This window comes from Epinephelus moara, chromosome 18 (assembly GCF_006386435.1).
Source record: "Epinephelus moara isolate mb chromosome 18, YSFRI_EMoa_1.0, whole genome shotgun sequence".
NCBI classification, from domain to species: domain Eukaryota; kingdom Metazoa; phylum Chordata; class Actinopteri; order Perciformes; family Serranidae; genus Epinephelus; species Epinephelus moara.
In genome coordinates this window covers 24,042,315-24,056,576 of record NC_065523.1, presented here as the reverse complement: position 1 = coordinate 24,056,576, position 14,262 = coordinate 24,042,315, and the positions used below count along the sequence as shown (strand labels likewise).

Below are 14,262 nucleotides of genomic sequence, written 5' to 3'. Positions count from 1 at the left end.
ATGCGGGGCGGAGCTGTACGGAGAGTGTGAGAGAGGAGAGATGCACACTAGTGCGTGTTATGTAAAGCAACTTAACCCTATATCAATATGAACGGTGTTGTCTGAGTTTAAATCTTGCTTGAAAATATATCGATTTACCATATTACAACCATAAATGTTTTGTGTTTTTTGCTTGATAAATGACTGAACGACGAAACAATTATCAAATTAGTTAGCGATCGATTTTCTCTTGGTTGACTTATCGATTTGTTGACTAATCGTTTCGGCTCCAACTCAATACTGTGATAATACAACGATCATATGTGTCTTCAAAACATATTTACAGGCAAGGAAACTTTTCATTTCACTTAGCTAGAACCTTATAAGTTCATTAAAATGTAGCACTTAATGACGCTTTATTTTTTTGTCGCATTACAAAAGGCCACTCCAAGAGCGCAGACCTCCGGCAAGACCAAATGCTGAATCTCGCAATGTTAACGAAAGTAAAAAATAATTTGTGGAGCTGCCTCGTGATCCAGATCCACTCTAAAATTTTATGGGTTCTTCCGTGGCCGGTGCTAGACCCTTTCCCCAAGTTTCATGAAAATCCGGCCAGTAGTTTTTTCGTAATCCTGCGGACAGACAAACAAACCTAACCTCCTTGGCAGAGGTAATTCAGAAGTCTCAACTCCTAAGAAGTCACCTGAGCATCACCCATTGTCAGCACTGCCATTGAAACTGATTTGTGTGCCTAACTTACTAAATCAAAAAGGCAAGAAGCTTCTGAGTTAAGTCAAACAGCGTGTAGCATGTTACACTCCACATGCTACATGTGTTTGTGTTTGTTCCACATGCTCAGCCATGTCAGCAGCTCGCATGCGTGGCTCCTTATCAGACAGGCAGTGGTGGCGCTGATATCAGACTCTTTCATCCACCTCGCCCTGGGTCATCTCTGTCAGAGCAGATAGAGACAGGACACTTCACCATTGAGCCAATAGGACAGCTGTCCCCTATAGGGGGACTGAGGGATCTGCAGGGTCTGCTGATACTTGTCAGGATTAAGTGGAGCACAACAGGACACGTAGATGTTCAGAGGAATATCTCCAACAGTATCAGTTCAATAGAAAGCTCACAGGGCCGTGCAGGTACGATTATTTACAGCCTTTTGAAAAAAAAATGCTTTCTGCTTTTCTGCTCTTGATCCAGAAATTCATTACACACTGAGTACAAATCTATCATTGCCTGCTGGGTCGAAGCAGCAAGTGATACCCTTGCTGCACAGTCCTCCTGAACGAGTACAGGTAGTCAGATCCTGCTGAGTAACAGTGTGACACAGCAGATAACTTAAATGACTGCAGCTATAAAAATCCAGCTAATCACCACATCGTAGACCTTCAGTATCCTTGGCACGATGGCCCCGTGTTTGCAGAGCATGACAAGCGATCCCGAAGCTCTGCAGACCTGCTCGGTATGATAAGGCCAAAGATGATAAATGATGAGATTGCGTTGCTGCAGGCCACAATGCCATGCTGTGCTGAACCATAATACGCAGAACAGGGCGCTATTGTACAATGCAGTGTGATGTATTATGCCATTACACTCTCGGCAGAGCTGTAATCTACCATGCAGAAGCAAGGTGTTCTAGGCAGGGTTCGGTCACTGCAATATAATATAGTAGCCTAGAATCCCCCCAGCAGCCTGTTCCCCTGGCAGCCTCTGAAGAGCCACGTTGCCCTCCCAGTCTAAAGATAAAAGGGCAGCTACACAACGCAGGATGCTGCATATTATTAATTCTAGGATCTATTTACCGCTGGTTTTAATACACCACCGCTCCATGTCAGCCCCTCCTCACCCCCTCCTTGTAGTAAGCCACTCCACTCCACTATCGACCCCCTCCTGTCTTTCTACAGTAGGGCTGAATGCTGTGTGTGCATACTGATTTGGACTCAAGAGTCTAGACGAAAATTATGCCAGGTATTTGATTTGTTGGCAGGGGGAGAAGACAGCTGTGTATATAGTTGGGTGAAAAAGCCAAACCATTTAACTTTTTGTCAAGTACAGCAGTGTGTAGACTGACAGAACACACACACAAACACACACAGTGACAGAGCTTTAAGGCCCAGACCCACCAAACTGACATCAAAGAACTAGTGGCAATGAAGGCCAACTGTCGGCTCATGTCGCCTGTATCCAAGCCAAAAAGTTGCACTCGAACAGACCGCAAAGATTACAGCCAACAGCCAACTAGCACGTACTGTACGTTCTGCGGCATGAGAGGAAATAACTCTCCATACCAGCAGGCAGCAACAGTTTGTATACGTTAGTGTTGTCACGATACCAAAATCTTTGTTTCGGTACCAATACCAATATGAATTTCGATACTTTTTGATACTCTTCGGTACTTTTCCTAAGGAAAAGTCCTTTTGGATACAAACATTTAGAACAATAAATAGTAGGGGTGTAACTGTACCAAAAAAATCATGGTTCAGTAAGTACCTCGGTACGGACGTCACGGTTTGGTAACTCAAATGTTCCACCAAGTTTGTGTTGTCTCGTGTTGTCTCCCTTTGCGAGGCAGACTTTCTCTTGTCTTTTTTCACGTGCACCAGCTGCGAATGTTGATACAGGTGTTGTCATACACACCACTTGCGCAATATGTGCTCCAATAGGAACAAGAAAGGCGTTTGCGTGCATAAATGAGTAAAATAAATTAACTAAATTAATGAATTGAATCAGTTTCAAAGTACCGGTATTTTCCAAATGCAGTATAGTACCGTATGGAATACTCTAGTACCGCGGTACTATTTTAGTACCGGTATACCGTGCAACACTAGTATACGTCGTTCAAAATGGGAAACCAGAAGACCGACAGGATGGATTTAAGATGCTAGTTAGCCAGTTAGCACATCAACAACATAACCCAATGTTAATAGTAAACTATGACAAAAACAATTATGAAACATTTCTGATGATGAATCAAAGGCTAAAGAAAAAAAAAATCTTACATAATATAACAAGTTTGCAATGATCTCACACCCTCTTGACTTTAGCTGTTTGTTTACTTTCCTCACTTCTGTTTCTCTTCTCGTGCACTGAGCTGAACTGCCAATCAAAGTGATTTCATTCACCAACAGGTTCTGCTGGCTCTGACGGTATGAACAGTGATTACATGAGCCTCAAAACCAGCCACAGCTCAGCCCTGAGCAGAGTGACCGTCCGCTATTGACCAATCAACAGACTGCAGTGTTCACAGCTCCACCTTTTAGTACCAGATCGGTGTGCTAGGTACCCCAACAGAGGGGGGACCAAAAATGAGGACGATACAGAATGTACGGAACGGTTCCATTGGTACCATCCACAACTTTTCACAGTGGAAACTGAAGAAAAAAAAACACCTCTACCCTCTGCTCCAAATTTGGTCACTTCTGGCTCCACAAAATCAAGATGGCGACAGCTGAAATGCTGAACTTGAGGCTTCAAAACAGCAGTCCACAAACCAGTGGGTGACATCATGGTAGCTACGTCCATTTTTCATACAGCCTATGTGTGGAACACACCGCTCACTGAAAGCAGACCATTGCCGTGGTGTGTCAGGGCACCTAGGTGTGAAATCCAGAGGCTTACATGTGTGCAGCCTCCCTTTCTCTGCTTGAGCTTCACACTAGAGCTCAATGCTGAGGTCCAGTTACATGGAGGTTTGATGCAGTGGTGGTAAGGCAACGCTGCTGCAGGTCTGCTTTTTAGTGCCACCACCCACTGGACCAAAACTGACTCTCAGACGGCAGAACTGGACCACATTTGAGAGCAGTTCATCTACTTTCCCTGTCTACTACTCTCTCGCCTCCATTTTTCCATCCCTGCGTCTTGAAGTGTAACCTCAAAACCAGCCTCATCTATCGTTTTTCAAGGTCACAGGTAGCAGCTGTAATAAGTAATTCTCCGCAGAGCCTCGGGCAAATACTGTACACTTTGCTGATTGGCAGTACGTCCCTATGGAATACCATTCATAGAATAAGGGAAGGTGGTGTGTGAGTGTGAATGTGTGCGTGTGCATACGAGTCTCCCAAAAGCACAAATGGCTTTCCCAATAACCAATACCTGCTGCAGAGCCTGAAGTAATAGGGCCGGCGCGAAGGGACACGTAACATTCATCACAAGGACCATTTGCTGTTAGGTTCTGCTCTGTACTCAAATCAGTCCTAATGTAGCTAATCAATTATTGTTCTGAGGACTTAAAGGTGGACAAGGATTTGGGACAAATTAATATCGTGGACCAGAATACAAATGATGTTCTGTTTCAGAGTCAGCACAACCGCCGGCCTTGGTTGATTCTCTTTGATATCCACATGACATAAAAACCTCTCTTGTTGCCCCATCATAAATAAACACAGCCATGACAGCCTCATTATAGGCAATCAATATAATTTGCTGTGATATAGACGGCCGGCTGGCAGGCGGCTGATGTGTTTGGGGTCGGGATAACACCAGGCCATAGTGGGAAGATATGATGATGGAGAATTACTAACATTAATCACTTCAGCCAAGCAGATTACCCAGTCTTGCTTCATTAGAAATCTCCCGCAGGGTAAGCAGAGGAGAGAGCAGGTCGGGAAGGGATATACTGTACGCAGCCGCCTGGCACAGCTTTGCTCAGCGGTTAAGTTAGAAAAGGTCATGCTCACAATTTCAAATGGAATCTGAGAACATGCCTTACCTTGAGGTGGCGGGTTATTGAGGACCCAGTATATAATGAGCATTAGTGGAAAGGGGCTGTCAGAAGCTCAAATTAATGAAAATGTTCTTTAGATCAAAGGTGGTTAAAGTGGAGCAACTAGTGATCATTTGGGTTATTTCTCACATTTCTTTTCACTCATTCAAAATGAGCTACAGCAGCAGCCTGGAAGATTCACAGCAGGAGAGAGGACGGACGATGCATACAAAACAGGAAGACCCTCAGAAGTCTTTTTAAACCGGCAATAACTCATTTTTATTGGTCTACTTGTGGGCAGCGGAAACAAGTTGTGATTAACGTATCATCCCTTCTACAATGACACAGTGAACTTGTTAGAACTGTTTGCCTATCTACACATCCAGCAGATACGGAGCACCATTATCATTCATTTAGTTTTTGACCATTTGGTGAATGTAAGTCAAAGATGTACTCTCTTTTAGCTCTGTTGTGGGTCTCTACCAACTACTGAGGGAAATATCTGAGTCTTTAGCTGCTAAATCATCCACTGTGTTCACCATCTAATCTCTAATTGTGTCTGTCTGCTGTTGACTAGGTAGTGTACAGTGGGTTTTTGGAGCTTTTTCCACGACTATTCCAAATATAACAATATCCCAAATTTGACACTCGTCATGTAAACAGCATATTCTGTTTAGATATTCCGAATTACACCTTTTTCCAAATGCAGCATTTTCCGATAAAGACACATGGGATATGCTGGTAGTTTTCCGGTTTAAGGAGCCATCTTTGGACATGAACACAGCGCAAGCAGATCTGATATGCATCTCAACTGGGATTCTTACCGTAGATTGTGTCACGAAGCATCTTGCCTGTTTATGGTCGGCTCCGTGCCTTGTCATGGGCGCTGTCCACACAGACCAACTAGCCAACAGTTTGCAGGGCTGAGGTAGAGATGACTGCCAAAATTAAAAGCCCACATTTCTGGCTGAAAGAAGAAACACACCTACTTTTAAACATTATGAAAGACTAGGACAGGGATATTCGACTTGCTTTGCTTGGGGCCACTTTTGCAAAGTGACAGGAGGCCAGGGACCAGTTGCAGCAGTCATACTTGTACACAGGGGCGTTTCAAGGAATTTAGGACATTAGGGGCTCAGCTAGGACCTCTGTCGGGGGTTGCGGGGCATTCTCCACTGACACTTTTTTTGAGAAACAAGCTCTATTTTAAAGCTTTGTTTATGCATTCTGGCACCTTATGTACACTAAAAGTAGGGCTGGGTGATATAACGACTATTTACGATATATCGATATATTTTCAAGCAAGATATAAATTCAGACAACACCGTTTATATTGATATAGGGTCATTTTTGTCTATATCACCCAACCCTAACTAAAAGAACAAAACAATTTGCAGTGTAAATCAATTTATTTTAATTTTCATTTATTTATTTGTGAATTAGAAAATGGTTGGGGGGCATCCAGAACCCTATCCAGAGACAGATTCGGCCTGGGGGCCCTAAGTTGAGCATCACTGGACTAGGATATTAACAGGTTTTTGGATATGTGCAATTATGCAACACCGACCTTTTCAAGAAGGTGGCTGAAGGGATAAACGAGGGAGGCTGTGTTCACACGGTTAAAGAAGTTTGCCACTGGTTGGATACTCTGAAAAAAATCCTATTTTGATCCAAAGGACCAAAACGACACAAGCGGCTCCAGCAGCTAATTTTTTTTTATATTTTGTTGTGATAAACGAGCTGTTACGGCACATTAATCAAAGTATGCACACCTGAATGTAAACAGGAATATTAGTGGGACACTAATTTCACACAAACAGCGTAGTAGGAATATTGTCTTTCTTGGAATAAGGACAAAAAATGGAGTGTTTTGTGCATGTAAACACTGAGCATGAAAACAACTCTATGAGAGCAGCCAGAATGAACCAAAGCAGAGAAGATACCGACTAGACAGCTAAACAATGCTGAAACAAAAGCCGAAACTCACTATAAAGCTCTGTAAAGCCGAGGGAGCTGCAGATTCAGATGATAATTCTCTATAGGTTCATCACGATGAGCTTTCCCTTTCATTTTGTTATTATAAACATATCAATTATAACCGAGTTAATGTCTGCCACTAGCCACTGAAGCAGTCTGGGCGTTGCAGTCAAAGATACTTAAAGCAGCTAATCTGTAACCCTGTTTTACTGTTACAGATTAAAGCAAGAAGCGGTAATGACTCTGATAACTAGATTTTCTCCAGTCTTACTGTAGCATGCAAAACCCTAAGGCAACATCAGCACGTAAACAATTTCATTTCCCCTAGAAACAAAGGCCACTTGAAAGAGAGAATAAGCATCTCTGGCTTTCTGTGGTGATTCTGTCACCAGCAGAAAGATAATAAGGCCACACTGACAGTCTCCTCTGAAGGGTAATCTTCTGCAGGTGCCATCATTCTGCATTAAGCGCAAAAGGAAGGACAGGTACTTTCCAGGGAAACGGGTCCAAATATAGCTCCCATTTCCAGTAAGGAAGACGCACAACATCGTCTGGCCTCACGTGCAGCCCCTTATAGAGACAAACACACAAACAGCCTCATACTGACAGCCTCACGGGCTGCACAGTTTGGATCATCTCAGTATCATCAGACGAGTTGTGTTGTGACAATATAGCTGCAGCTAATTGATTATTTTCACGACCATTTCCTTAGTTAGTTGATTAATCGTTTAATCCTCCAAATGGCAGAAAATAGAGTTGAATTTAATCAATTAACTGAATATCTTTGGGTTTCTGACTGTTAACAGGACAAAATTTGATGTCCCAAGACATTGCCCTGGGGTTGTTCAAACTGTGACTGGTATTTTTTTAGTATTTTCCGACATTTATACATTAATCAACAAGTTGCAGATATTTCTTTATGCCAACTGGTGCTGAAATTATCAATTACATACTCATCAGGCTATAAATCGCCAAATTTGATATTGATTAAATCTTTTAAATTATCTATTGAGTCAAAATGCCAAACATTAACTGGTCCTTGCAAATAAAAAGGGAGGTTTTGCTGTGTCCTCATATCCTTCAAAATAAAATATCTTTAGGTTTTGGACTGATGGTCGGACAAAACAGTCAACTTAAGACATGTACCATGCACTATTTTCTGACTTCTACAGAGCAAACAACTTATAAATTAAATAGGAAAATGATTAATTCAGATTAAGCTGTAATGAAAAGAATCAATGGTTATCCTCAAAGCTATCTGCACCGCTTCAAACCTTAACTGTTACTTAACCACGAACACCAGCTATCACCCAGTGGGATGCAAACCAAGCCACAACATCTCCATTAGCTGCTGAAACCACACGCCTCGGGTCAGTGCCGAGGAGCCAACAGGACGCAGCTGCAACACTCAACTGACCACATGTGGCTGCACCCCATGTGAACCTCTACCACAATGAGCCACAAATAGCTTATAATTACAGCTGGAAGTTATAAATAAGAACGTATAACTTACAGGATGAGTTAAAAACTTGACTCTATAGCCTCAGCCTGAAGTTACAGTGGAACTGTGAAAAAATGTACCTTGAAAACAATTTCTGAGAAAGCTCAACATCAAACGGACTCATAAAGGACATCAAAAATACATAGAAGACAGCTGCACAGCAATCAGAGCCTTGGTCAGAGCAATTTACTTCTGCGTCAGGCAACAGGGACCGGCCCAAGCTAGGATCCATGCCTGGCTGCAATGGTACCCAAGTGATTAACACAGACTGAGCCAGACAGTGGAGGGAATTTTACAGCACAGGAGCACAACTCTTTCCTGACAGCCAGCTCTCTCACTGGCACAGCAGATCTAGAGGGAGAGGATAAATCTTAGGAGGGGAACTCAATACACGATGGAGGCAAGAAAGGAGTCGAGGAGAAAGAGGAGGAGGAGGTGAGGTGGGCTGGGTGATAACACTATAGGTAACACATTTATCCTCACAATAAAAAAAAACAAGAAGGACAAGAGCATGAGTGGTAGTCACTCATTAATCTAAGAGATGAGGGGAAAATGCAGGCCCATAAATCACTACTGCAGGCTGGTAAACAAGAAGCGCCTTCACTCCATCTTGTTCCTCGACACAGCACAGCGCTGATTTCCAGGGCCAAAATAATGAAAATCTTTGCAGCGTCCTGCAAGGTAGAACATTTTTTGATAGTTTGTGCACACAAATTATTCATGTGTACACTTGAATTGCCAATTTGCATGAATTACCAGTCCATGCTAATCCGTGCCTTAAATGCTCTGTACAAAATCAGACGTGCAGCCTCCAAGGAAGCACATTCAGCATCTATTGAAACAAAAATAAACCTGAAATGCTAATTCAAAAGGGCAGATGAACACCATCTGCACTACCTTAGTCAGACACTGTCACTTCACTTCCACCGGCTGATAATGGATCAGCGAGCCTTGAATGATGAAAAGAGCCATTAAGCCAACATTTAGTTACACTGGGGCGATTTGCATAAATGTATCAAATAAAAGCTGCAGTCAAGCAGTTTAGAGGCGAGGAAGAGAGAGGGACAAGATAGAGGGGTGAAGATGAAGCTGCAGGCAAATCTCTATTAGAGAAGGCGACAGTTGCATTAAGTTGTAAAGCAATCCCCGGGGTTCAGAGCGAGGTTAAGGGAACGGGACACATTCAGGACGTCTGGAAGGCAATGTAATTGAACAAGAGAACAAAGAATTGGCAGAGACAGGCTGGAGGGGAGGATGGGAAAGAAGATGGCGTCTGTCTGTGATACAGTCACACAATACCAACTCCACAGAGGACACTTGTACAGTAACAGACCCAAAGCATTGCCAGTCCATCTGGTGTATGAAGCTAAAACCCAGAGTCGACCTTGACCAATGCAAATGCTGTCCTGCCACTGTTCTGATCCACCTGGGGGTGAATTGCAGATATGCTGAAATAAGTAGACAAATTTCCTCAGGGGATTGCAGAGGGGCATTACAGGACATTAACTTTAGCACCTAAAAATGCTGGAAAGGTTAGTGGGCTCATGGGGGAATAATCGCAGCGATAAGCCTTACTGTTGAAGCCAATTTGTGGCAATTACTGCTGACTTTGGACTTCTATTATTCTTGTTAGGACTTCAACATTATACAACAAGCTAAAAATAAAAAATGAAGTAACAGCAACTCAACTCTCACTGTCATTTATACCATTTTTTCACAGGGCACCTACCTTTGAGTTGATCAGCCACCACACTCTGTCCTATTCTCTCAATGACTTGTCCGTCTTCATGCTGGTAGCGGTCATCCAGGAAGTTGGCTGTGGCCTCTGATAGGTGGACCTTGCCAGCCACCCCCAGCTGCTCCATCAGGTTGGCCAGGTTGACGTCGTTTGACCAAACATCAAACTTGAAGCGCTTCATGCCCAGGATACCACACAGTACAGTGCCAGTGTGGACACCCACCCTCATGTTGACCATCTCCCTCTTCTCCTGACAGAACTGTTCAATAGCCTGAATCATACCCAGGCCCATCTCCACGCAGCAGTAGGCATGGTCTGGTCTGGGTTCGGGACAACCAGCCACACAGTAGTAACAGTCTCCTAGAGTACTGATCTTCTCACAGCCAGTGAGTTCGCAGAGTCGATCAAAACGTCCGAATAAGTCATTTAGAAGCCCGACGAGGGCATGAGCAGATTTGTTGGCTGACATTTTTGTGAAACCCACAATGTCTGCGAAGAGGATGCTTACAGGCTCCATGCGTTTCATGTTGAAGGGTCTGAAGATAATCTGGCCTCGAGGGATGGAGGTTTTCTTGCGTTTATTGTTTTTAGGGCTGGAGATGGCAGCTGCTGCACCGCTGGTGGAGTATCGCTTAACGGAATTATCTCCTATCTCCTCGTCACCTTGCTTCATCAGTTCATCTGCCACGATTCGGGGCATGACGGAGTGGATCATTCGCTCCTTCAAGGCTTTCTCCACCTCCAGATCTTTGCCATGCATGATAGCTTGTCCCACCTTGAGGAAGGTGCTGCGTGAGCGCACCTCAGACATGATGAAGAGGTGGATGCCGATGGCGTGGGCACAGAGGTGGAGCAGAGCTTTGGCAGGGCCAAGCCAACATAATGTATCCCAGTCTGACTGAGAGGCTAAGCTCCAGTTATCCCCTGCCTGGGCCAGGTGCAGCCATCCTAAACTCTCAAAAAACACAGAGTAGAGAAACCCGAGCAGGACAGAAGCATAGAGGCGAATATGGAGAACGCTGTAAAGCAACAGAAGAACCTCGATACAGAGGGAAAAGGTGCCTACAGGAGACAGACAAGGGGACCAGGTGCTGCCTCCCACAAGCTTGTCATAGGACAGGTTGTACATTGGCCCCATGCCACTGAACTCTTCCTCATCGAGCACAGGTGTGGGAGCCTCCGGGTCCCTGAAGCTTGATGTCTGGATCTGCGGGGCCAGGGTCAGGGTGAAGGTTACAAAGATGAGCAGCAGAGATGCTTGGTTGTAGCAGCGAGAGTAGAGCTTAGTAAAAGTTAAGAGGAAGAGAAGGAGGCAGAAGAGGAGGAAGGACGCAGTGGGAAGGAGAAAGGCAGTCCTGTCACAGCGGGAAGGGTTGGCAGCAAAGTACAATCCCCACAGGAGGGCAGCGGCAACAAGGTAAAAGAGCACATAGCGGAAGCGCCGCTGGGTCTGAGGGAAGCACCGCTCTCTACAGGCCTCCTCCAGGATCGAAGAGTCAAACTTTGGGTCCCAGAAATGACCGGCGGATCTCTCAAAAAGCTGAGGCATCTTCTTATGTGTGCGAAAGCTTTTGACCACCGGCCTCCTGGCTCCGGACTCTCCGGAGCTGCAGCTGGAGGAAATGCTGTACTTGCAGTGCTTGGACCCCACGATGAAGCCTCCCCCGATTGAACCCAGCGGCCCGCCTCCGTGCTTGTGTTTGACACTGCTGCCAATCCTCACTGAGACGCCTCCATCTCCACTTGAGTCACAGTTCACTTCTGTGTTGTGAGGCAGCAGTTGTTGATGTTGCGGGGATGCCATGGTGCTTTTTAATCTTTCCAAAAAAACAAAACCAATGCAGGAGGGATGATTATGTCAAAGACAAAGTACAGAAAGAAGTAAGGCAAAGTATTGGGCTGCAGTTTAACAGCTGGGGCAATGATTGTTTACTCTTAAACCTGAAAAAGGAGAGCACAAAAAACCATTTCAGAGAAAAATCCACTCTGAGAACAGTGTAGCGGTTCAAGAAAACACCAGCAGACCTTCCAAAGCTTTTGAATAGGTCATTATTGCACCTCTTGACGTCAGTCCCTGCATTCCTCTACGTTCCGGACTGTTTTGACGCACTTGGGACTGCAAGGTTCACTTGCTGCTTTCTCTGTGCCTGCCCAAGTCCACTCAGCTGGCTGCACACAGTTTCACTCATTGGTGAAATGTTGGGGAAAACTCAGAGCATTACGTAAGAGTGCGTGTAAAGGAAAAGTTGCAAAAGAAGCACAAAAACAAGAAATAGGAGTTATTGAGAAGTTGTGAGTAAGAGTGGGGTTTTTAAATCCAGTTTAAATGTGCAGTCAATACACTTTCATTACTGGTGCATGTCCACTCCGTTCCCCAGGGGATATCCAGCAGCCAAACAGGCCTATCTTCTAAACTTCACCACGTTTTGTTTACAGGTCTGAGCAAAACTTCATCCTGAACACATCCTCCGCAGTGTTTGCTCTGACTCTGCTGACTGCCGCCTTGATCGCAAAGGCCAGGTTTTGGTTTTAAGACGCAGATCAATTCCAGGTAACGGGATCGTGGGCGTAAAAACTGCCATCGGAGCTTTTATTTATCCTCACATGCTGCTTGCTGCAGGGCCTAATCGCGTCTGTTCCCGCGGACGGAGCCCCGTCCTTTCCTGACTTTCTGCTCGGGTGTCTCCGCCACCGCTGCGTCTCCAAACCCCCACAGGGACTCGTGTGCACGGAGGTCTGCAGGAGACAAATGCATGAGACGTGGCGCGCATAAAATACCCCAAAACGCTTTTATTGCAAGAGCTTAGCTGTCAGTATGTAAACACGCTCCTCCAAGGCTATGCGCCAACCAGCCGGATCAGTGCTGATCGGTATTGCTTTGGTATCCACACACTCACGCCAAATGTCGCCAATTCATCGTCACAGTGCGCCCCGAAGAAAACTGTCCACATATTCTGATCATGCCGGTTCCTGGCTGTTTATTCAGTCGCCAGGGCAGCCCAGAGAAAGACAGCCTTGTGCAGACTGCATGAAGTGTCGTCCAGTCTCTCCCTTTCTCTGAAGTAAACTTTGCCCACGGCAGCTCGGTGCCCCCCCTCCTCTAAATGGCAGACGAAGAAACCCCGGAGAGAGTGGGGTTAATTAAAAGGTCTCCACCTCAGCTCCACGCACCCCCCACACCAGGAGTCCCACAGGTCAAAGCTGAGTGCTGCACTGATCCAGCCACTTTAATTGAATTGCGCGGGATACACCAGAGAATATCTTCATACCTCCAAACACTTCCCCTTAAATCCAAGACAAATATAACAGGCTTAGGGCTGCTGCATCGTCCAGCCTCTCCATTCTCTGCATCGTCCACAGTGAGATGAGACTGTCTTATCTCCGGTGTGTGACTGTTCTCCGCGCGCTGCACGAGCGTCGACACCTGCATGAAATGTTGTTGTGCGCTATCCAGGCGCGGTGGGCAACGCAGTGGCCGCAGCCGCCACCATCTTCTGAGCGCTGACAGCCGTCCAGCCGCGAGTGGTGTGTGTGTGCGTGTGTATACTGTGAGTGTGTGAAGCAAGCTAAAAATAAAATAGAGGCAATTTCCGCCTACGTCTTTCAAAATAAAACCCCATGTGCATTTCATGGCTAATAAAAACCATTTGCCTGCAGCTTTAAACTGAAACTAAAGTCCTCATACAGCCTATTACTTGTTTTCTACATTAAATTTGAGGCTACATTGCCAAACTAAGAAAAACTACACCCCCTAACCAACAAATAATGTAAACCATCAGTCTTAAAAGAAAGAGAAAAAAAAACTGCTTTTCCTTTAATATTTCGGAGGCGACAGCCAGTTAAACTGACCCAGGTAGCCAAAATGACCTGGCCCAGAATCAGCCCAAACTTGGCATGCCGGATGAAATTAGCCAGCCGCATCCGGTCACTTGACTCGGCTGAGATTCGGTATGTGTGACGCCCCAGAATTGGGCAAAATCAACTGGCACGATTCCTTGGCATGTCAGATGAAATTAGCCGGAAGCAGAGACTCGGTATGAATGACGCCCCAGAATCTGTTGAATCAGCCTGCCCAGTTCTGGCTGCCAACACTGCCACCACTGGACCCTTATCAGAAATGACCTGGCCCAGCATCGGCCCAAAGTCGGCATGCCGGATGAAATTAGCCAGCCGCATCCAGTTGCCCTACTCGGCTAAGACTCTGCATGAATGATGCCCCAGAATAGGGCCAAATCAGCTGGCCCAATTCCAGCTGCCTACACTGCCATGACTAGGCTGTTACCAGAAATGACCTGGCCCAGTATTGGCCCAAACTCGGCATGCCAGATGAACTTAGCCGGGCTGGGTCCAGTTGCCCAA

The 14,262-nt window shown here is 45.4% G+C and overlaps 1 protein-coding gene across 1 annotated transcript in view; it reads right to left on the bottom strand.

The window, feature by feature from the left end:
- Nucleotides 1–13,425, bottom strand: part of LOC126405665 (adenylate cyclase type 9-like) — a 51,710-nt gene extending 38,285 nt beyond the window's left edge. The window contains exon 1 of the mRNA XM_050069506.1: nt 9,895–13,425. Coding sequence (XP_049925463.1) covers nt 9,895–11,707 — 1,813 coding nt within the window. The 5' untranslated portion in view covers nt 11,708–13,425. The remainder of the gene's footprint in view (nt 1–9,894) is intronic.
- Between the last annotated feature and the right edge of the window lie 837 nt (nt 13,426–14,262).